The sequence below is a fragment of the Orcinus orca genome, chromosome 4 (genome assembly GCF_937001465.1).
Source record: "Orcinus orca chromosome 4, mOrcOrc1.1, whole genome shotgun sequence".
In the NCBI taxonomy this organism is placed as follows: Eukaryota; Metazoa; Chordata; class Mammalia; order Artiodactyla; family Delphinidae; genus Orcinus; species Orcinus orca.
In genome coordinates, this window is record NC_064562.1 from 5338014 (window position 1) to 5362174 (window position 24161).

At 41.7% G+C, this 24161-nt stretch overlaps 1 protein-coding gene across 11 annotated transcripts in view; it reads left to right on the top strand.

Annotated features, from left to right (window-relative positions):
• Window positions 1-24161, top strand: part of RAPGEF2 (Rap guanine nucleotide exchange factor 2) — a 245375-nt gene that overhangs the window by 147827 nt on the left and 73387 nt on the right. Inside the window, exon 1 of one of the 11 annotated variants that reach the window (XM_049709005.1) lies at window positions 4626-4760. The exons of 8 other annotated variants lie outside the window; for them this stretch is intronic. In XM_049709005.1, coding sequence (XP_049564962.1) covers window positions 4707-4760 — 54 coding nt within the window. In that variant the 5' untranslated portion in view covers window positions 4626-4706. Of the gene's footprint in view, window positions 1-4625; window positions 4761-5040; window positions 5645-5720; window positions 5778-24161 lie in introns of those variants that run through there. 2 more of the 11 variants (XM_004266155.4, XM_049709006.1) reach the window with 2 other exon arrangements.

Sequence of the window (24161 nt, forward strand, 5' to 3'; positions counted from 1 at the left end):
TTGTTTTGTTTTTTGTTTTGTTTAGAAAGAAATCGTAATACTAATGGGATGTTTTGGGTTTAGGAAAAGAGAAGTGAAACTTCTGACCGTACCTTGCACAGTTTTGCATTGGCTTGGTGCTCAGTGGGTTTGGTGTGGTTGTGTAGAAAATAGCACTTTAAAATGTCATTTCTCTGATGAACAATAAAACATTAGGGTTCAAATTTGTAAAATTTTATGTTTCCAGATATTGAAGAATAAATTCTTCCTGCCTCTCCAAGAGATTTTCTCCAACCTCCGTAGTTTTTCCTCTGGGGAAGGGAGAAGAGGGAAAGCAATCAACATACGTATAGTGGATAAAGTAAATTATATGAGAAACCTGGAGTTCTATTTTGTGCTCTTCCAAACTACTAACTCTATAATCTCATACACTTAATTTTTCTGGGAAAGGACAAATCCATTATTCTACTGCTTCCTTGGGTGCTGACCAGGCTTAATTAAATGTTTGCAAAGCACTTGGAGATCTGTGGATAAACACTATAGATGCCCTACATAAATAAACACGTATTAATCCTAAATGTGGTTGATAATTACTGAGAAGAACAGACCATTTTTCTCAATTTCATAGTAATTAAAAAGGGCATACTTTAGGTGGAAAAAAGTATAAATGAATATGATGGGTTTAAATTTAGCATGGAAAGGCTTAAGTAATGTCTTGAATTGTGTTATGATCTATCCTTTGGGTCACTGTTGCTGATAATTTAGAAGTCACTAGAAGTTCTTAGGCAGAAGGCTGTTACGTGGTCCTTTTTCTAGCTGGATCTATTTAATGCTATTTGCTGAATCTAGATGGTTAAGGAATAGGGTAAATAGAACCAAAATCAGCCTAAGGGTGATTTTTTTCTTATTTGTGTAAAATCTGTAATATGGGATTCTCTTAAATCTTCGGTTCGTATTTTATGTTTGGCATATCATAACCTGGTATAATTGTATTTCATTGTACAAGGTAGTAGGGATAGTAAAATTTCAGTACTGCAGTCATGAGTTTTGCAATGTGTAGGTTGTAGGCGTGGAGCCAGGTTGGGAGAGAAATCTCACCAGTCTCAGCACAGAAGAGCATCAGTGCCTGAGGATGTGTGACTCTGACCTCATCTCTCAGGGTCCCCGATGAGGTTAGTCTCCTCCTCCAGAGAGGTGACAGGTTTTTCTGCAAAGACGAGCAACGCGAAATCTTCCCCTAAAAGGTCGGCCGCCATCAGCATGGAGGTGACCTGACTTCACCTTGGAGACAGGTTTCTGTCGCGTGGGCCTGTGGGGCATGGGCTGGATGGGTGAAAGCTGTGCCGCTTGATCACTTAGTTCTTGAGTTGCCATTGGCTTTATTTGCATGTGTAGTAAAACACACATAACATTTAAATTGATCATTTTAACCGTTTTTAAGGGTCCAGTTCAGTGCCATTAAGTACATTCACCTCATTATGCAGCCATCGCCACCATCCATCTCCAGCACATTTTCATCTTCCCAGAAGAAACTCCATACCCATTAAACATGACTCCTCATTTCTCCCAGCCCCTGGCCACCACCGTTCTCCTTTCTGTCTGTGAAGTTGATAGAAGTGTAGTCATACAGGGCTTGTCTTTCTGTGACTGAATCATTTCACTTTAGCACAGTGTCTTCAAGGCGTGTCCTTGTAGCTCGTTAGAGAATCTTGTTCCTTTTTAAGACCGAATATCCCATTGTATTGATATGTGTATACCACATTTTGTTTATGCATTCATTCATAGATGGACGCTTGAGTTGCTTCTAGCTTTTACCTTTTTTTTTCTTTTTTTTTTTTGTGGTACGCGGGCCTCTCACAGTTGTGGCCTCTCCCGTTGAGGAGCACAGGCTCCGGATGCGCAGGCTCAGCGGCCATGGCTCACGGGCCCAGCCGCTCCGCGGCATGTGGGATCTTCCCGGACCGGGGCACGAACCCGGGTCCCCTGCATTGGCAGGCGGACTCTCAACCACTGCGCCACCAGGGAAGCCCCAGAGCAGAAGTTTTTAATTTTAGTGAATCCAGCTTATCCATTATTTCTTTCACGCATCATGTGTGGTGTTGTATCTAAAAAGGCATCACCATACTCAAGGTTGTCTACGTTTCCTCTTATTATCTTGTAGGAGTTCTGCAGTTTTGCGTTTTACATTTAGGTCTGTGATCCATTTTGAGTTAATTTTTGTGGGTGGCGTAAGGCCTGTTTCTAGGTGATGATGATGCTTTTTGCGTGTGGATGTCCATTTGTTCCAGCACCATTTGTTGAAGAGACTCTCTTTGCTCTATTATATTGCCTTTTCCCTTTGTCAAAGAACAGCACTGTTTACTTTTAAATAATTCATTCGTCTGTTATAGAAAAATATCTGGGACTTTTTTTGTTAGGAACTGGTTTACAGGATCATATATGGTCTTGCTAATGTCCATTCCCAGTCACTGGGGGTTTCATTCATTCAAAAAGTGTTGATTGTATACAGCACGTAGCGTGCTATGCACTGCAAGTCTAGTGGCACGCAGGCAAGCATGGTGTCAGCCATCAAGGAGAGGGGTGTGTAGCAGGGGAAAAGCAAACACTAATTGCACATAAGTTCGTGATTAAGCATGAACTCACGGCATGACAGGAGAGTGATATACAACATGATGGTAGTTTTGAGGGCGTTTCACCAGTGGGTTTTGAGGGGTGGCATAGGAGTCGATCAGGAAAGGGGAGGGTGAGGGCGAGTTCAAGGCAGAGGAAATAACACGTGAAAAGGTCCTCTTGCCCCTTCAAGGAAGCAAGAGCCGCTGAGGTTACCTGAGGGTCTGAGTGTGGGGTGAGTCTTGAAGACACGCAGGTCTTGCAGATACCACAAGAGTTGTAGTCTGTGCGCTGAGAGCAGTGGGAAGCCATGCGTGTGTCTGGGTTGGAAAAGGGGGCTCAGAGGATTCAGATGAAATTACCAGATTTTAGTTTTTCAGAGATCTCAGAGGCAGTCTGTCAAATGGGTTGAGTGGACGAGGTTAGAACTGAATCCAGACAGTTCAGTAAGGAGACTTTTGCAGTTTTCGCGGCAAAAGATAATGATTGGAGTGGGATGGTAGCAGCGGAGATGGAGAGAAATCTGAATTGTAGGGAAGGTAGAGACGTAATTAGTGGGACACTGTGACGGATCGGATGCGGACAAGGGTGTTAAGGGTGACTGGTCGACGTCTCAGGCATTATAACAGAACCGTGGTGGTCCTTCATTTGAGAGGGCGGTGCGGTGAGGGAGTGACGGAACCAAAGTAGGTGATTCCTCAGAGGTTTGGGTGTGAAGTGGGGAAGAGGTCAGACAGTAGCCACGGGAGAGTGTAGGATCTTGGCAAGGTTTCCGGTTTTGGTTTTGTTTCTGAGACGGGAGACACCTGAACATATTAAAAAGTGGAGGGCTTCCCTGGGGGCGCAGTGGTTGAGAGTCCGCCTGCCGATACAGGGGACACGGGTTCGTGCCCCGGTCCGGGAAGATCCCATGTGCCGCGGAGCGGCTGGGCCCGTGAGCCATGGCGGCTGAGCCTGCGCGTCCGGAGCCTGTGCTCCGCAACGGGAGAGGCCACAGCAGTGAGAGGCCCGTGTACCGCAAAAAAAAAAAAAAGTGGAGAACCTCTAGTTGTGGGCGAGAGGTTGAGTGGATGATATAAGAAGTCGGTAGAAGGGGCATGCTGGGGGTAGAAGGATGCCAGATCGAGAAGTGGAGGGCCTGGCTGCCTTCAGGTGTGCAGGGGGAGGAAAGAGAATAAGTGGTGTGGGAGCCAGCCTAGGGAGCAGCGGGTACGGGCAGCTCCAAAGTCAGGTACTCAAGTAGCTAGATTTTCCATCGCTGTTTTCGATCGTGGATACCGTTTATAGATAGATGCGACCATGAGAACCGGACCAGGGCTTCCAAGCTAAAATGTCAGCAGTAATGCTGTCTTTTCCAATAACCTACTAACCCGAGTGGAATTCAGTGTGGTAGAATTACACAACCTTATTAAATTTCAACTTTCTACCTCTAAAAGAAGTTTGATTTGGTTTTTATAAAAAACCTGAGTGGGTTTATTTTGATATAATTTGCAAGGTGCTGGGTGTGTGTGCCCGAGTGTGTGTATGGGTGTTTGTGAAAAATCACACCTTCTAAATTTATACAAAGCTTGCATTTTGTGAATTTTTGGTGGATACTTGTTTCCTACAGCACGGTGATACTCGAGGGTGGGGACGAGGTCACAGCCATCCCTGTTTCTTCCCCTTGGTGAAAAATCATATTTTAGTTCAAAGCTGTTCAAGTGAGTCCTTGCTCTGCTCTCCCACCCTGTCTTCAGAGAGATTATTTGGAGTCAGCAATCAATGGATTCCATCCCTCTGAGACTTGCTTAACCTACAGCCGCTGATAAAAGACAGGCAAGAGCTCGTTACTTTATCTGAATTGTCCATTGCTACCTTAATGAGTGAAATGGTTAAGTAGAGGAGGGGGCGAGCCTTAAGGAATGTGTGTACCGTTTGAGCTGAATATTTCAGTGTATATAGGGAGAGGGAGGGCGAGAGAGAAATCCACTTACATCACTAGAACTGCATTGAGTGTGAGCCTTGCAGGTTAAGAGACAGACTCCAGTGTCTTGCTTTCTGCAGGAAGCAGCAATGCCGCCTGTTTCCTAAGAGGAATTTTTTTATTTAGAAAAGGAAGCTTTCTCTCTACCCAGGAAATGGCTTTCCTTGTGCGTTGCTATGCCAACTGCCTGCAGCCATGGTCCTCCAAAGTAAGCACAATAATGTAATTATATTGGTGTATTGCATTCAGACTCGTGCTTCTCAAGATTGTGTGTGTGCATGTGCCGTGTTTCTGTTAGTGACTCTGTTGCTGGCAGTCATGCTTGTGTTGAGTGTAAGGGACAGACATCATTAGATCAAATGTCCATCAGTGTCATGCCGCCGAGATTAATTGTGCAAACTTGGTTAGTGGAGTGGGACAGAGATGACTGGTCACCGCTCCGTCAGCATCACTGGCAGCCAGGGAGGAGGTCCCGATTCACACGCTTCTTTCTTTCTCTTTCTCCTTTCTTCCTTGGTCGAAGGGGTCCGTATGTGTGATTGCAAATGAGACAAGAGTATTAACAATGCTTGGCTGAATGCTGAAGACCGGTTCCTCCACCACCCTGACCGAGATCATTCTCTGGGAAGCCTTTTGGAGGGGAGTCTGTGTGCAGTCAGCCATTTTAGCTTTTTTTTTTTCCCCCTTTTCTTTTGCCTCTCGTTCTTCGGTCTCAGAAATGATCTTGTTCTCCGGGAGGACTGAGAGCTGGATAAGGTTTCCTCAGTCTCGTTGTAGCCGGAGATGGCTAGAGTTTCAGCGTTATAAAAATGGAGACCGGCAGGGTCGTGCGGATCCCTTTTCTGGTCCACAAGTATGAGGGTTTTCAGCTCACCGGTAGTGAGACTTGAAGCTGCAGCTGGCTCTCCTCCTCTTTTTTTTCTTTCTTTCTTCTTCGTTTTTCTTTTAATTCAGTGCTGTCAAGGGTGACTTGGCATCCGTGAGAGACTGGTACATGATGTGTAAGTTCAGTCCAGCATATGTTTCTTCATTATGAAACCACTAGCAATCCCAGCTAACCATGGAGTTATGGGCCAGCAGGAGAAACACTCAGTAAGTACCTCAAATGCCGCTGTGCTTCCACCTTGCGTCATAGGGAACGGCTTTAAAATGGGGATGATCGCTGTGTCTCTTCAGGGGAGGCATGTTTTCTAGAGGGTCTGAGAGTCTGCTTGGAGGAGGGAGGGTAAGTTACAGCTGGCTTGTTCTTCCCATTCTGTTGTGATTTAACCATTTTTTTCAACAAGACCAGCAGTCCATTTAAAGCAAGATCACAAACATTGTGACACACTGGACGGCTGATTTTTATAATCAGAGATTAAAACTTGGCAGTTCAGCTTTAACTCAGCACTCGAATAGTCTCTTAAAAATATCTGTATCGTTGAATTTAATGAGAGATCATGAAAAGGTTATTGGGCACAGGCGTCTGTGGTACGGAATTCACATGTAGGCTTGAAGGAGGGAGGAGAGCTTCGGTTATTGATTTGGTAATAAAGCCATCAGTGGGACTCATCTGACTTCTTCACAGGAATTAACAGGTGACGAGAACACAGAATTTTTTTGTTTGTTTTCATGCCACAAGTATTGCTTCTTTATAATTGATCCCATGAGTCAGCTCTGCATTTGTCACGCTGAAATCCCATAGGCAGCTACTGCTGTTTGTGAGAAACACTTTTCTATGGTTAATACCAAGTCCGAGCCTCCTGTTCTAGGAATGTGAATTCTCACTTTGCTGCCTTTATACCACCATGTTGGAAGTTTTCTGCCATCACACTAATTCATATGTGTGTGTCTCATATATATATTTAAATGTCCCAAATGAAAATGCATATATTTAGGCAGCTTATATAGTAATTAGTCTAAGTATTTTTTAAATGCCTATTTTTATATTCTGGCCTCTAGCAAGTACTCTATTAGGGTACAGGAATTATCTTTTATGTATGCTAAAAAGATTGAGATGTTAAACTTTGAAGATGGAGATAAATCGCTGAGGCTTTGAAAATTTATAGACGGAAGGCCATGAATTAGAATATTTAGATGCCTAGGTTTATGGATCTAATTTGGTTTTGTTCACCATCACGAACAAAATTGTTAACTAAATCCGAGAGGTTTTCTTAGATGAAGCTACCCATAAGGCATCGCCCTGCACGCCCAGAGAGTGGTGGGATGTTCCCGGGCAGTGGCTGTGTTGCAGGCGTGTTATGATGCGGGGCTTGGAGCCCAGCCCCCTCGTAATGAGATTCTTGTGGTACCTCGCTAATTAAATCTCTTCGGATCAGATCCAAAAGCAGACCAGCCTTATACTTAATTTCACTAATAAGAAAGGTTGTTATAGAGAAGTTCTACTCTAGTTAGACTTTAGTAACAGGGCCTCTGACGTGAAGCTCCTCTGCACTCGGGATTTTTTCAGGGACCAGTGAGGTGTGTTACTTAAACTGCACTTGAGGAACCTTAGAAGCAAAGTTCAAATCACAGGCCCTTGGTTTACCTTTTTCACATGTCCTTTCTCAGGATGGGGGGAGGGGGGTACTGAAATTAATAATAATATAATTTTAATGAACAAAGAAAATAGTTTACTGGCGGGGGAGGAAAAAGTAGGACTAGATTTATGAAAAGGAGCAGTTGGGCCAGGTAATACCAAATAGTGTGTGGATGCCTGTCCCGTAAAGCGTACTTATTTCCTGACACGTGCTTTACGTTTTAGTGAATTCCAGGGTAATGCTTTGACAAAAGTAACCCTAGCCCTAAAATAGCTTTGAGTCAAGTGATATCTAGAAAGCGTGTCAGTGGTATCTCCCACCATATTTCTGTTACCAATTGAGGTCCTGGAGTTCGCCGCCCAGATCATCCTCTGGGGCAGGGTTGTCAGTTGGTACCCTCAGGATCTTGCTGCGTGGTCCTTGTTGATGAGGCCTTTGGTTATGTAGACTTTGCTGGTTAATGAGCAGACCTTTAAGACTTTAATTCCATGCAGGAGGTGAACAGGAGAACAGTGTCCCGGCTGTCACGTAATAGGTGACTCAGTAAAGAGCTGTTGAGCAAACATGAGTGGGACACCCCTCTTCTGACCTATGAGGCTTTACGAGGATAATGTCAGAGCTCATTTTAAATGCGTGAAGTTTGGTAACGTCACAGATAACTTCCATTTTCGCCTCTTGGAGAAGTTTGTGGCTTTTTAAGTGGCTTTGACTACGGAAGTGAGGGAGATACTAAAAGGAACAACATTGAATCGGGGGCTTTTTTTGAAGCTGTGGTTGAGCAGGGGTAAACTCAGTTTTTCTACTTTGTGAGAATCTTTCAGATCTCACGGGCTTTTATTCTTTCCCTGTGGGGCGCCGTGCATTCTCTCCGCTGCTGGCGCTTAATAGGTGCACAGTAAACACTGCTGACTTTCTCATCTGAATGAATTTGGGTTAGCGAAGCCCCATGTACCCTTTACACTAGTGCCTTGTATACGTTTTGTCACCTCTCCTCCCTGTGGCGGTTCCACCTGGCCAGGTGTGAACACCTGTGCGTCGCCAAGATGGCCCCCAGCGCTGGGCTCTGTTCTCACTGCCGCCTGGCGCTCAGTCCGTCTCCAGGGGAGCCTTGTGATTTGGGGGCTTTCGACAATAAAAGGAGATTATTAACGTTAAAAAATGTATGCTAAAACTCCATTTCAAAAAGACTGCTCTGGAACACTAGTGGCACAGAGTGTTCATAGATGTTACACAAGAAAAGTTGCACAGGCTTAAGAAGTTGCGGAAAACCTGGGGGTGACAGGAAAGGGCCATTGCTCCACTTACCAGCTGTTTTCCGTGTTCTACCCGCCCCCCCCCACCTTTTTGCCCACCTCAGATGAACTGGCGGGAGGAGGGTGCCTTCAGCGTGCCTTTGAAAGTTGTGCGATGTACGATGACTTAGAAACTTTGTAAATTTTTTACATGAATCACTTAAAATAAATCAACTTGGTATTATCAAACTGATCATCTAGTTTTCCTTTGCACATTTTATAGAAATTATTGATATATGTAGTGCGCTGTACTCACAATAAATGAGACTTCAGTCGTGATGAAATGATGATTTTTAAAAAGTGGTTTATGTAAGAAAATGCCTACTTGAATGCAGGGAATAAACAGCAATAGCTATCATTTATTGAGCACTTATTGTATGACAGGCACTATGTACTACATATTATCTGAATTATCACAGCAACCCTTTAAAGAAAGATTTATTATCACCTTTTCAGAGATGATGAAGATGAGGCGTAGCGAGATTAAAAAATACCTTTTTCCCAGGACTGTAAGTGGTGGAACCATCACTGGAGCCCAGGTGTGTCTGATTTCACAGCCCTGCTTTAACCACCACCCTGTACTGCTTCTCCTTCCGTGGCTAGATTTAGTCTAAATCAGGTGTTTGGATTGTATACTTATCAGGGCTGCTGTGAATTATTGGAATACACGACTTGAAAAACATGCTTGCTTTTCTTTGGCTACTCTTGTTTTTCCTGGTATGTGTGACATTCCAAGTTCATATAAAAGGGCAACAATATCATGATCAAAATTATTTTACAAACTTAAAAAAATAGTTTTATAAAACTATCCTTTTTTTTTTTTTTTTTCCCCGCGGTACGCGGGCCTCTCACTGCTGTGGCCTCTCCCGTTGCGGAGCACAGGCTCCGGACGCGCAGGCTCAGCGGCCATGGCTCACGGGCCCAGCCGCTCCGCGGCATGTGGGATCTTCCCGGACCGGGGCACGAACCCACGTCCCCTGCATCGGCAGGCGGACTCGCAACCACTGCGCCACCAGGGAAGCCTAGTACCTTCTCATTTTTAATTGCTGCTTAACTCTTTAAGCATAAACTTGATGCCTCAACGTCCTCTGCTCCCTTTGTAACTTCAGACGGCCTGACCGTGGCCACCTGTGCTCCGTGGGCAGCCCTGAGCCTGGCTGTTCCACGCCCCCATTTCTGCTTTGGTAGAGTCTGCATCTGCCATGGAGCCCGACTTCTGCTCACGACCACCTCTCTGAAGTCCACACTGGCCTGGCTCGTCTGTAGCCACAAGTCATCATTTCATGAGTCTGACTTCCTGTTGGTCACCGAGGACCTCTGTCATCTACATTCTCTTGCTTAGGAGCATATTTTTTTCCCAACTGTGCTTTTTTCGGTTAGGACAAGGTGCTCTGATTACAGATGCTAAGGGCCCCTTTTCTTTTCCGATTTTTCAGCCTGCAGTGCTCTGTGCTTGACTTTCATTTGCTCCTTGTTTCTGTTCATATTTATCTCTGCTTCCTCTGAGTAATGATTTAGTGCCACTTAATATGTAATTCTTCATTTTATTAATTGTTGTAATTGCTTTGGTCTCTGCGGTTAGATGAGACATCGTATCTGGAGTGAATTCTCCCCCTTCCTCATACCAGGTGTGAAGAATATGGTTTGAATTCAGAACTCTTTATCAACTGTTAAGAGTACAGAATAGAGAAGGCTTTTGTAGGATGGAAGAATAGCAAGTGAGGGTCCAAAGATATAAGGAATTGGAAGGTTATGAGAAAAACAATGAGATCATCACTATTGGAATAGATTATGTCAGCGAGAGTAGGTCAACACAGGTGACAGAGAGGAAGGTGTTAGGACACTTGGCAAATTAATGACTATAATATGAAGATCCAGGGAAGGAGTGTAACCTCCTTCTCCCTCCCACCCCCTCCTGTCTTTAACTAGAAAAGATTCAAGGAAACTCAATTTTGAAAAAATTGCTTTCATCCTACCATGACAATCTGACCTTGTCTGTAAACATTGGGTAGAGTGTCTTTTTAATATAATTTGATTGACGCATTTTCCTTAGCAGGGTAGAAAATAGCACCAAGATTAATCATAGGTGTTAAGTTACACCTCTTTTGGGTTAAGACTCTACCTCTTCTTTATCTGATCTTTATTTTGTCTATTATGACAGATATATTTCCCGAGATGAAATAAACTATCTCTTACTATCTCTTGGGGAGATTTTCCACTGTGCTAGCTAACAGAGGCCTGAGAGGAAGCAATATCCTATTGTTTTATTCAAGGACAAGGTCATCTTGCCTTGGATTTGGGCCAAGAAACCCTGGCAACAAATAATAGATCTTTTTACCCTGTTAGAAGTAAAGAAATATATTTTAAGAACTTGCCAACGCATTGCATACACAACTTGCATGTATAAGATTGAAAAAAGCTATCTCATTGTAGGACATATTAAAGAACAATCCTTACTTTTAGTCAAAAGAAGAAGCATACTTTCCATCCTTGCTTTTAAACATTGTTTGGTAATGATCGATTTAAATATAGACTACATAAAAATAAAATCAATTAAGATTAGTTGGAAAAGAGAATGATCAATTAAATAAAAAGAATGCTCAAAATGCATCTTATTAGAATATCAAGTATTTCTTCTTTAACTATTTAACCATAGTAAGACTAAAGTTACAGTTTTATTTCTCATTTAAAATATCATACTTTATATGTTTGAAATACTGATGTTAAATTTAAACCAAAATAAATACTCTGTAAATTTGGTCATGTAGCTATAATTATCCCTGAAGTATAAACTGAAATTTCTTTAGTCCATTTCCTTGATTTTAGGCCTGACCATACTCTTAAATATTTTATTCAGGTAATCTGTTTAAGAATTCTTTGAAGAGTGATGGTTGAGTTTCCTTCTTTTTTCCTGTGCTTAATAATCATGTAAAATTATTTTTATTTAATTTAAATCCTTAATGAAGTACCTTTTAGTGCTTACTTTATGTACCTAGTGAAAAAAAAAAGGCAACTTACTACTGTCAGGTCTGTAGCAATCTTCTCTAAACTTTTTTTTTTTTTTTTTTTTTTTGCGGTACGCGGGCCTCGTGCCTCTCCCGTTGCGGAGCACAGGCTCCGGACGCGCAGGCTCAGCGGCCATGGCTCACGGGCCCAGCCGCTCCGCGGCATGTGGGATCCTCCCGGACCGGGGCACGAACCCGCGTCCCCTGCATCGGCAGGCGGACTCTCAACCACTGCGCCACCAGGGAAGCCCCTTCTCTAAACTTTTGAAAATTTTTTCTACTTAGATCAAATGACCATTTTATCTTTATCCATATATTTTATTTGGATTATGATTTAGTTATGAGCTTTTAAAAATTTTTTTAAACAAAAGAAAATGAGTGCCGTTATATACATAGAGATATACTCGTGAGGGAGAGCGGGGTGCAAGTGTGTGTGTGTGTGTGTGTGTGTGTGTGTGTGTGTGTGATTTAAATGAAAGTTAGTAAATTTCCTCAAGGTCTCTGTTCAATTTCCTTGTCCTAAGATCTTTGCTTTCTCTGACGTCCTCATTTCTCTTCAGCATTAAGAAATGGTCTTTATTTCCGGAGGTCTGACTGACACATGCTTGTGATCGTTTCCATGTACAGTATTAAAATGCCAGGGCTGTTAGTACTATCTTAGGTGTTACACAGAACGAGTTAAGTAAAAGTGTCTCTTTTGGGGAACATAGATAAGAAGCTTGTTCAAAAACATACAAGAGACCATAAATGCACATGTACACACTAAAGCACGTAGAGATGATGCAAGAGAGCACCCGCACCGAAGCGTCACGTAGAGTGTAGCACACATGCTGGCCTCTTGGGCCCTTGGGCCCTGCCTCTCCCTTTCCTGCTGGTCTAGAAACACCCTGGCCGCGCAGAACTGGTCACTTGTCAACCTCCACCATTTCTTCTTGTTGACCAAACCTCCAGCATGGGCCTTTTATGTTAGTTATGCTGTGTTTCTCCCTCTCTCTCTCTCTCTCTCCAGCATGGGCCTTTTATGTTAGTTATGCTGTGTTTCTCCCTCTCTCTCTCTCTCTCTCTCCAGCATGGGCCTTTTATGTTAGTTATGCTGTGTCTCTCTCTCTCTCTCTCTCTCTCTCTCTCTCTCTCTCTCTATATATATATATATATATATATATATATACACACACACACACACACACATACACACACATATACACATGGCGTGTGTGTATATGGTACATAATGATCTTATTTACTTGTACAGTCTGTGATAATGCCATATCCGCATAATGTATCGGTCAACCCCCAATCAGTGTTTCTTCTGTAAAGTCATTACACAGATATTCCCCACGTGCTTCAGATCTCCTCACTTCATATCAGTAATACCAGATCCTCTTCATCACTTACACTACCTGCTCATTACAAAGGCTGTTCTCAGAGACATCATAGGCATGGACTCACTTTACAGTTTTTGATCAATAAAGTGACAATCTGAAAAACACTTCTGAGTTAGTAAGGTACATATTCCTCTTTAGTGAACTCCAAAGCAGTACATTACTGGTTTATAATATTGACTTGGTTTGATTATAAAATAAAACCCTTATGTATGCATGTATTTCATGCATGTGTGTGTGTTTGTGTAAACATGATTAATCCAGAATCTCATCTCTAATTTAGGTATGTAGAAAAAGCTAGAATTCTGTTATGTATTAGTAGAGGGTAATTTTCAGAGATATCTGAAAATATGTGTAACCTCCTCTGATAACCATTTTATTTTCTTACAGCTCTAATTTAAAGATCTTGAAAATACAGATTATGAGGGAGCACCTTATTATGGGTTATCTCCGATAGGTGAACATTTCACTAATTTTAAGTTCTAGTGCACAACTTCACACCTTTCATAATAAAAGACAGTGAAACATGACTGTAAAAAGGCGTGGAATTGTAACCTTTGATTGTCTCTATTCTGCTAGGGAAAAAAGAATGGGTTCAACCTGACATTTTTACTCTAAGTTTTAATAGTGAAAGGGCTCTCTTTTTTACTTTTCTCAGTAATTAAGAAAAATTTGGAGTTAAGTGGGAGTGTCGTGGCATGTAGTTTTTCTGAATTTTCTGAAACCGAGAAGTTCATAGTACCTTTAATATTGGTGAAAAAGATTGCTTCAAGTTGTCAGTAAGGATCTGGAAGGATTCTGTGGTCACTGGACCTATAGCATCTGGGTTGGTGGGGATGGAGCGAGGTTGGCAGAAGTTGAATGATGAGCACAATTTACATGTCAGGTTCCCAGTAATTGAGAATGTGAAGGATGAAATTAACTTTTTCTTTATGGCTAATTAATCTTAGACTTACTTGTTTTCTTAAAAGTACACTTTTCTTATTTTAAATGGCAGTTTAAAAATATGAATATAATACTTTAATATTAACATATAAGGCCTCCTATTTCTTACTGAAATTCATTCCACTTGTGGAAACAATCAAATGTCAAAATCATCCTACTTTAGGGATACCATTTACCTAAATATGGAACTATTTTATTTACAAGAGTTACCCTTTGAATAGCTAAGCTAAATTTCAGTGCTTGTTTTGTGTTATGGCTGTTTAGGTGTCAGTTTGGTCTGTGGTTTGTCCCTTATTAGTTTTGTTCATTAGTTATCATTTTAAAAAATACGTAGCTATACATGTGTTTATTAAAGAAAAACTAGAAAACAGATGAAAACAAGGACAGAAAAAGAATCACAATTTTACTACCCAGATAAACCATTGGTAACATTTTGATACATAGCCTCTTATTGTAGAAATGTTTTTTTTTTTAATTTATTTAATTAATTTATTTTTGGCTGTGTTGCGTCTTCGTTGTGGTGCATGGGCTTCTCATTGCGGCGGCCTCTCTCGTCGCGGAGCACGGGCTCTAGGCGCGTGGGCTTCAGCAGTTGTGGCTCGCAGGCTCAGTAGTTGTGGCTCATGGGCTCTAGAGCACAGGCTCAGCAGCCATGGCTCACGGGCTCAGCTGCTCCGCAGCATGTGGGATCCTCCCGGACCAGGGCTCGAACCTGTGTCCCCTGCATTGGCAGGCGGACTCCCAACCCCTGGGCCACTAGGGAAGTCCCAGAAATGTTGTTTATATTATACCATAGCATAAAATCTGGCACTGATATTTGTTCTAGATTTCTCCCAACCCCCAAATATATGTAGAAGGTATACTTAAGGACAACTTACTTAAGAGACACGTTGTAACTATCATGAACTGCTTTGTCTACTTTATAGTTTTAAAGTTTGCCATATAATATACATTAATATATAACATGATATATGTAGTATATATAATGTAGTATATATAATATATACATAAAATTGAGGGGAAAGTTACTTACTTAAAACCTTCTTCAGTTACTGTTAGAATTCCATTCCAATATGGGAAAGAAAGAATCCAGTGTGATTTTAATAAAGTTTACTGTAGTCATACCATTGTGCTTTTCTTGAAGTGGATGCAAAATTTTAAGATACAAAAAGTCAACATTAAAATGTCAAAAGAAAAAGAAGTGAACTTTCAAATAGCTTAGCTAAAGAAAATATTGATATAAACACCTGTGACAACATTCCTTTCCTCTTCCCATTCCACTGGATAGCATGTCTTTTACCACTGAAATCCTTTGTGTTCCTTTTAGTTGGGCATATTTCCAGACTTCTTTCCCCTTCATTATCCTGTTTTCGTTTTGCCCCCCCCCGAAAAAAATTAACAAACTGATATAAGTAAGATTTAAAGAATGTCTTTGAAGAAGCAAACATCACAGAAGTTGATAGTAGTGATATTAAATGAAAAGTTCATTTTGTTCTAGAAAAAGAGCTATGGGTAACCTAAATGCCTCTCAGTTTTTTCTCAGAGCAAGAAACTACTTAAGGTCTGTCTTTGAATAGAAGAGGAGAATAGAGGCTGTAGTTCTCATTTAACAAAAGTGTCTTTCAATATTAGTGGAATAAAGTGTCAAAATAAACTGAGTACTTTTTAAATTAGTAGCTAGTAAGAAGTAAGTCTGTACTGATATGAAAAGTCTGTGGATTAAAAGAAATACATTAAAAATTAATGTAAAATTAATTAAAAATTATAGAAAGTTATTAACGTCACTCTTGTCCTTTTTTAATCTCAGTTTAATTTTGTCCATTTTGAAATTATATATTCTACCTGTTGCCTTTTGAAAAGAGAAAATTAATAATGAAACAATATATTTTGAATGTTTTCTTGTGGGTTTTATCTAGATTTCTATAAAAGTGATTTAAAAATATGGTTTGAAAATTTTGCCTCTGGTTGGAAGTAACATATATTTAAATGCTGGGTGAGCAGTAGGACCAAAAAAATACATAGGAGCCCCCTGGCAGGAATGTCATTTGTGACTCAAGTAGATGAAGAAGGAAATAAGAATTGAGCTGTGCCACAAACAGGGGTAGGAGACAAGCGAGGTGTAAAGAGAAAAGAAAACGGGGCTTTTTGCAAGGCAAGAGGAATGAGCTAAAGCAGTGAATCGAAAGTGTCTGTGTACAATTAAGGAACAGTGAGTGGGGCACTTCCCTGGTGGCTCAGTGGTTAAGAATCCGCCTGCCAGTGCAGGGGACACAGGTTCGAGCCCTGGTCCGGGAGGATACCACATGCCGCAAAGCAACTAAGCCTGTGCGCCACAACTACTGAGCCTGCACTCTAGAGCCCGCAAGCCACAACTACTGAGCCCGCGAGCCACAACTACTGAGCCCATGTGCCACAACTACTGAGCCCATGTGCCACAACTACTGAGCCCGTGTGCCTAGAGCCCGAGCTCCCAACAAGAGAAGCCACCGCAATGAGAAGCCCGCGCACCACAACGAAGAGTAGCCCTCGCTCGCCGCAACTAGAGAAAGCCTGCGCGCAGCAACGAAGACCCAACGCAGCCAAAAATAAATAAATAAATAAATTTATTTTTTTTTAAGAAAGGAGCAGTGAGTGGATCGGTATGGCTGGCGTGGCCGGCATGGAGGGGCAGCTGGGAGATGCAGGTTGATGAAGGAGAGGCTTTGAATGTCAAGTCAGAGAGCTTTGACCTCATGCTGTCGATTTATGTAGTAGTTAGAAAGCCATCAACGGTAAAATGTAAGGAAATAGAAGTGTGATGTGGGATAACCGTGTTCCCGATTTTGGTTTCTGAAGTCTGGGCTTTGTGTTAGGGCTTCCTTTAGGGTGGCTGGTAGTCACACCATCTCTGTTAATCTGCCCATAGTTGGCTAGTGTAAGGCACTGGGGGTTAGTTCACTTGACTTTCAGGGACCCAGGATTTTCTTTTCATTGACTGTAAGACGGATCCCGGTTTCAAAGATGTTAAAATTAAAAAAGAAACTGTGCACCTTAGAATCTGTGAAATGTACTATTAGCTACGTTAGTATAATGGTGTGCTTAATGTAGCCGTGTCTGTATATTACAATAAGAGTAGTGGGCTTACAGTTGTGGAACTAGATATGCCAGATGACTTGTTTGAGGGAACTGTGTTCTGTGTTTGGTCTCGAGTATTTGAGTGTGAGGACGTCTTGGCTCCTGTCTTAGACCTGCTCACAGACTAGTAGCAGAGAGAGACCCGCTGACACATGCCCGGAGTCTTATGGATGGGGGTTGGGTGGGCAGGGAATGTGCCGGGCAGCTGGAGCCCACCAGGTGCATAAGGTTGGACGTGGGGGGCAAGGGCATTTCAGGCAGATGGATTTGGAGGTTTTAAGTAGAGCACCAGAGTCATCCTGATAGAAGAGTAGAAGCCCAAGGTGAAGCGGGGTTGGAGATGCCCTGCTCTCATGTTCAATGCCACACTCTCATCATTGATAGAATGCTGTTGTTCCTACCCCAGAGGAGCCTGAATCCTGAAATACACTGAAATATTGGGGCTGGCCAGAAAGTTCCTTCGGGTTTCCCCAGCCGTTATGGGGGATCCCGAACGAACTTTTTGGCCAACCCAGTAACTACCCAGGGATCTGCAGGACCTCCCAGGACTTATCAGGGGCTGGGTTGGGGGGGCGGGCGTTCTCAGTGAGAAAACGATGCTGCTCCTAGAGACCTGTCTGTACACACAACCCAGTGTGGGAAATAGTTTGTACCTGTGATCATGAAGGCTGTCATCTGACCAGCTGTAACCCTTGTTACACAAAGGGAAGGGATTAATAAGAACTGTAGCCTCATGATCAGAGCGAGGCTGCAGAGCCAGGAGCCCAGGTCTACGTTCTGGCTTCGCCACTCGCTGTGTGATGCTGGCTAAGTGTTTAGCTTTTCTGTTACGTGGAATCCTCCTTTGTCACATGGAGATAAATGGTTGTGTGACGATTAGAGGTAAAATCTGTAGAGGCTTAGAGCGATGCATGGCCCATCACAGGCACAGTTCTTAGGTCTTTTAAAGATGTCGTTTATCCAGAAGGTAAGGAGAATTAACTCTGTCACGCAGGTGGGTCAGAGACTGTGTGTTAGGTTTTCCCTTTGCTTAGACGACGTGTCCTTGAGTTGATTCGCTTTGTTTTCTCTACAGTTCCATACTCAGCAAGCAACCTTCCGTTGATTATTCAATATTAGAGTAGAAAAACAGTAGCAATAATGTCATTAGCTAAAGTGGAAGGCTTTCTGTGTTCTTAGGCGATGTTCTACAATAGAAGTATATCCCCTTTTTATATATGAAGCAATTAAGGCATAGAGCGGTAAAGTAACTTTCCCAAAGTAATACAGCTAATACATGGTGGAGCCAGTGGCAGTCTCTCCTTGTACGTGCAGACACACACACCCACACACGTGTGCCCATGCAGATCTATTTTTGGAAGCTACATGAAATACCTAAATTTGCTTCTCCTACATCGTTGCCAAGGATTGGACCAATTCCTTGTTTTCTGCGTGTCCCGTGGATTATAATTCTCATCAGACAGTTTGAGAACAGGTTATTCCTCCCCCTACATTCCGAGTTGATTTTCTTTAGTGTAAGTTTCAAAGGGATTTCTTATGCCTGATGTAGTAACTACCATTCTTACCATAGAATATAGAGTGCTTTGATGTTGAAGGAAATAAACCCTTCAAGTTTGGCCAGAATGGCAAGAATACAGTGTTGTATTGAAGAATAACTCTTTACATGAAAGTTTTCTCTTGTTAATGCAACTTTTTACAGGAAGGTCACCATGCTTATCTGACATTTCCCATCTGTGTGGTTCTCCAGAGGTCTTTTACAATTACTCTGTTTTTAGACTTGACTATAGAAAAGAATCCTGTTTCTGACTTACTGTTTGGGTGATATGATTGCTGTCTTCATTTGTTTCCAGGTAGATAAGTAATTCATAAGGAGCTAATTTTAGCATATAGCCAGATGAAAGAGTTTTCTCAGCCAGACAGACTTAGCAGCACTTAGACATTTAAAATACAGGTGTGAATAATAATTAGGTCCATCTTTATTACAATTTTGACATCTCTTTAGCCTTTATCGCTGTAACACATATTCTTGGGACTGTGGAACATAGCTATAACTTGTAGGGGACTGTACTTTCACACGGCCATCATGAAGTGACCTGGTATCCAGTGATGATGCTTCTCGTTGCATTAAGAACAGTCTTGGGGCTTCCCTGGTGGTGCAGTGGTTGAGAGTCTGCCTGCCGATGCAGGGGACACGGGTTCCTGCCCCAGTCCGGGAAGATCCCCGTGCCGCGGAGCAGCTGGGCCCGTGAGCCATGGCCGCTGAGCCTGCGCATCCGGAGCCTGTGCTCCGCAACGGGAGAGGTCACAGCAGTGAGAGGCCCGCGTACTGCCAAAAAAAAAAAAAAAAAAGAACAGTCTTGTCTTGTAAATAAGTTCATTTGTATCATTCTTTTTTTAGATTACACATATAGGTGATATCATATGATATTTGTCTTTGTCTTACTTATTTGGGATTAACGTGTGCACACTGCTATATCTAAAATAGATAACCAACAAGGACCTACCGTATAGCACAGGTGATGCTACTCAATATTTTGTGCTGGCCCATATGGGAAAAGAATCTGAAGAAGTATAGATACGTGTATATATGTAACTGAATCACTTTGCTGTACACCTGAAGCTAGCACAACATTGTTAATCAACCGTGCTCCAATATAAAAAAAAAAGAACAGTTTGTCTTGGCTCTGCTACTGGCCCTGGATTCAGTAGCCATCCTTTGTAAGGAGGAGGGTGGGCGGGGCTTCCTCATCCTAGGCAGGGTTAGAGAGCATCCTTCAAGGCATATGTATCAAGTACTGGCTGTGTTAGCCATGGATATATTCATTACTACGTATTAGTTCTTCTCTCTATTTTGTTCCCTCCTTCAAGTGTCATCCCAAGATGCTGTGGAAAAAAGATATTGCCGACAATTGCTTTATAGTAAAGTTGACAAGTGTCTTTGAAGTGTTAGCCTGAGCCTGAGAGCAAAAGGGATGCACACGAAAGTGTCACGTGCAGCAAAACTCACTTATGACCGCTTCCCAGTGCCTGACACTGTCAGGCATGCTGATGAGGACATTTAAAGCAAAATCCCCTTCATTTCAACTGTGAGCCTTTCCCCATAGTACTAGGAAGGAAGGAACTACTTCAGCTAGGTTTTTTGTGTAGTAGAACAATAAAATATGTACCGAGACCTTGCTTTGAGTCCTTGTTCTGATGTTGACTAGCTGCGCAGCTACTAGGCAAGTCGTTTTTTTTAAATTTTATGTATGTATGTATGTATTTATTTATTTATTTTTGGCTGCATCGGGTCTTCGTTGCTGCGCGTGGGCTTTCTCTAGTTTGCAGCGAGTAGGGGCTACTGGGGGCTACTCTTCGCTGCGGTGCGTGGGCTTCTCACTGCAGTGGCTTCTCTTGTTGCGGAGCACGGGCTCTGGGCGCGTGGGCTCAGTAGTTGTGGCATGCGGGCTCAGTAGTTGTGGTGCACGGGCTTAGTTGCTCTGCGGCATGAGGCAACTCATCTGACGTCTTAAAGTTCCTGTTTTCTCAGTTCACAGCGGAGATCATGATTATAATACCACTCTCCCCACAGCATGAATTTAAATGATTATGGTAATAGCTACATTATTTTACTAAGTGCTTTACATATATTATTTTCTTCAATCATCAAAATGATACTAGGAGCCAAGTGAGATTCTCCCAGTCTTACAGATGAAAAACTTGAGGTTTAAAGGAGGAAAATATAAAAAGAGTTAATGTCTTCAGAGTCTTTTTGCAAACTCTAAAGCCTATGTGGGTGTCAGTTATCGACATTAGATTATAGTACTCCAGGGTCAGTCCTTTGTGGGTTGGAGACCTATCTCCTCTGTGTAGCTGTGTGGCATTGAACAGATGACTTGAATGTTCTGAACCATTTTCCTAGTCCGTAAAGCGCTGTTCATGACGCCCACCTCAGGTTGCTTCTGGGGGGTTCCATATATGGCACAGGACCTTGCACTCAGTGGCATCCATGAACTAGATTCCCACTTTTCCAGCCAGAAGATTTCCCTTTTTTGGTTTTTAAATAGAATGTTGACAGTGATTCAGACGTGTATTTTCCCTTATCTAATTTTAAGTTCATAGAACATGATTCTCTGTTGGACATCTTTAGATCAATTATGATTTGCTTTAAGGTCCATCAGTAACTACTTTTTACAAATTGGTACTGGTTTTCAAAATAGCTCATAAAAGATCATAGTCGCTAAGAAAAATTCCTGTTCAATTTTTCACAAGTACTTAAAAAATTTTCCCCGCTTATTAAGTGATTTTGTGCAAGCAGAGCTGCTTAGTAAGACCTGTCTTTGTAGTCATTTCGCGCGCGCACGCGTGTGTGTGTGTGTGTGTGTGTCTGTGTTTGCAACGAGGTATTTTTAGATAGTTTAGCTGAACAGCAATCTGACGTCTTTAGAGGAGACATCAGTTCATTATGTGGATACAAATTCTATGCTTTCAGCTTTTATACACCAAGTCTTAATTTAAATCTGTTCTTCTTGCCGTTTCTAACGAAAGAGACTATATCATGGTATGTATTCTATTTCTTCCTAAGGCTGGCCCTTCTAGTTAACCTTTGCTTAGAGAAACGATCAAGGTAGAAATGCCTGTATTTGCTCACAACTTAATATAGATTATACAAGTGTGGAATTTTGGGTCATATTTAAATATGCCATTATACAGCATGCTACACAGTGTTTTTCTATTGCGATGTGATTCAGGGGATTTAAAATAGTCATTATGGGCTCATAAATGCTGCTGTCTCATAAGAAGAACAATTTAAAGGCCAGGATGTGGGAGTTCTATCCCTCTAACTGTACATATTGCTTTATCGGTTCAAAAAATGCCTTTTGCTTTGTGAAAGATAATTTAATGCTGAGTATGTAAGAGGAACAAGGTTATTTGCTCTTGTTGCTCTAGACAGTGTCATGTATTAAGTTATATCTTCTTTTATCTGTTTTGTTTTTTCATCTTTTTAAAAATTCTGGGAAAAGAAGCTCTTGCAGCTTAAGCAAATTAATGTTAGTTGTTTGTGTTACTTGTTCTCACAGAAAGAATGCCTTTGGTTACTAATAAGCATAGAACTGATATGTTTGTTTTTCTGATTTTACTATAGCTAATTTGGGGAAGATATTCATATAGAAGCTCAAAAGATTTTTTAAATTAATTTTCAAAAATTTCCTTTATTCATTTTCCAAAATTTAAAATCTATTTCTACTTCATGTCAACATGTCACAGCTTGAGTGAAAACTTTTGTTATTCATTCAGATGTGTTATCTGTGTGTTGTGAAGCTTCCAGGATTTGAGGCGTGGTTTATAATTGTTAATTCAGTTATTTGATAGTGTGTGAACCAACTGGGATCTCAGTGATATTTTAATTATTGCAGTGGAATTCTTCATATTTTCCCTGATTTTGTAAACATGAAGTATTATCATAGAGAGATGAGTTACTTAACCTAAAGAAAGTCGTGAGCTTGGAGAGTCAGGTTAATGATGGGTTGTATCTGAAAATGCAGAAAGCTTTCATTCGTCAAGAAAAAAAGCAATAAGCAATATCTACATATATGGAAGGGTCAGACAGGACATTTTTGTAGTATGAAAAACAGAGGAAATCCTAAAGCCCTGACATTAAAAAAAAAAACAAAAAACCCTTTCTTGTTCTTAAAAATTAGTGGTGTTATGTAACCATTTAAGAATTTAGCTGAAGCCTGATATTAAGTGACTCAGATTCCTAGCTTCTTAATGATGCTTCTTTACAGTGAAATCCAAGCAGTTGCCAGATTCTTGAGCCATGAGTTCATTCTCCCTCTCCCCAAAATTTGCATGCCATCAAAATTGAGACTCAGTGCCAGAGGAGGTGTGAGCGCTGCAATTCTTATATGCTAAGTGTGATACACTGCACGTCATGCTGTTCCTCAGTGGAATCACTGATATTTCAATTTAAGAGAAGTGACCAACTTCAGGCTAAAGTTTCTTTACTGGGAAGTGGCATAAAATCTCCTGAATCTGGCTTTATTGGCCCCTTTTCTTACTCCCCACAGCATCTGCACCAGAATAGCCATTGTTCTTTCAGAACCGTTCTCCCCAAATCAGCTGGGAAAGGGCCCTGCCCTTCTTCTGATACAGGAGTGTATTAACCGTATCAGCTAAACATGCTCTCCTCACGTCACCAGTGTTTTCCGGTCTCACCCCTGACTTCGAGGAAGACACTTACATAAGCTGCTTCTTACACACATCACCCCAGGGGGCCTTCAGGAACTGTGAAATAGAACACTTCAAGACTTTTTCCTAAGGTACCTGGTGGTTCTCACCACCCTAAGGAGGATTCAGATTGGAAATATTAAGGATGTAGTTAATTGTCACCCCATTCCCCATCCCTGCCACACACACACACACACACACACACACACACACACAGAGCCAGTCATTGGCACTGAGATTAGTGAAGCAGTGTCCTTGTGGGGATGTGTCGTACCTGACTTCTCAGGTGTTCATTCAGATCAACACCCCATCCCCCCTCCCCTGAGTTAAAGGTGATTAAATCTTACTGTTTTGTTCCATTCCTTTCAAAACGTCTTATAAGATCTGAACCATCAGTAACTGGAATTCTTGGCCATTGTGTCATGTGTCACCTTTCCCTTCCTTTCGCCTTGTCACTTATTCACTTTGGAATTAAAGATGTCTCAATTCACTCTTTCTGCATTGACTAGAGATGATTTTTCACCTCCAAAACTAAATGGTTTATTCTCCACGTTTCTATAATTGGAATATATTTCTCATTCCCCAGTTTCCCATCGTTGGTAGAATACATTAGAATAAGCCTTGTTCATTCATATGTTAGGATATGCATATATCTACTTCGATGGGAAGGTATCTAGTTTATATGCATCAGAGAGTAACGGAGAGGACCATGGCTTTCAAGGCAGGAGGCCACACAAGAGAAATTAGGGTTTATCTGGTTTGCTCGATAGGTTTTGTCACTGGTGTCTTGGTTACTACTTCGTGTTTCTCGACTCTAATCTTCAAGTGAGTTCTCTGAATTGATACATGAGAGGAAGTAGCTTTCTATCTCAGGAGGTTTCTTAATTCTGTTGATAAAACCGAAAGCATTAAGGAACCGACTTCATTTACACGGGCACATTAAGTGAGATGGCAAACATCTAACCAAGTTCATACCTCAGCTGAACTTTTATTAGGTTCATACATTAGGAGGAGGCCACTAGGTGTTTCTCAAGTTCTTTAAAAGAGTCTATGAGCAAAATCCTAGATATTGAAGCTAACTTTACTTTAAAATATAATTGAATTCTTGTTTTACATTCCTGTGGGGCTCTTTTGTCATGCTT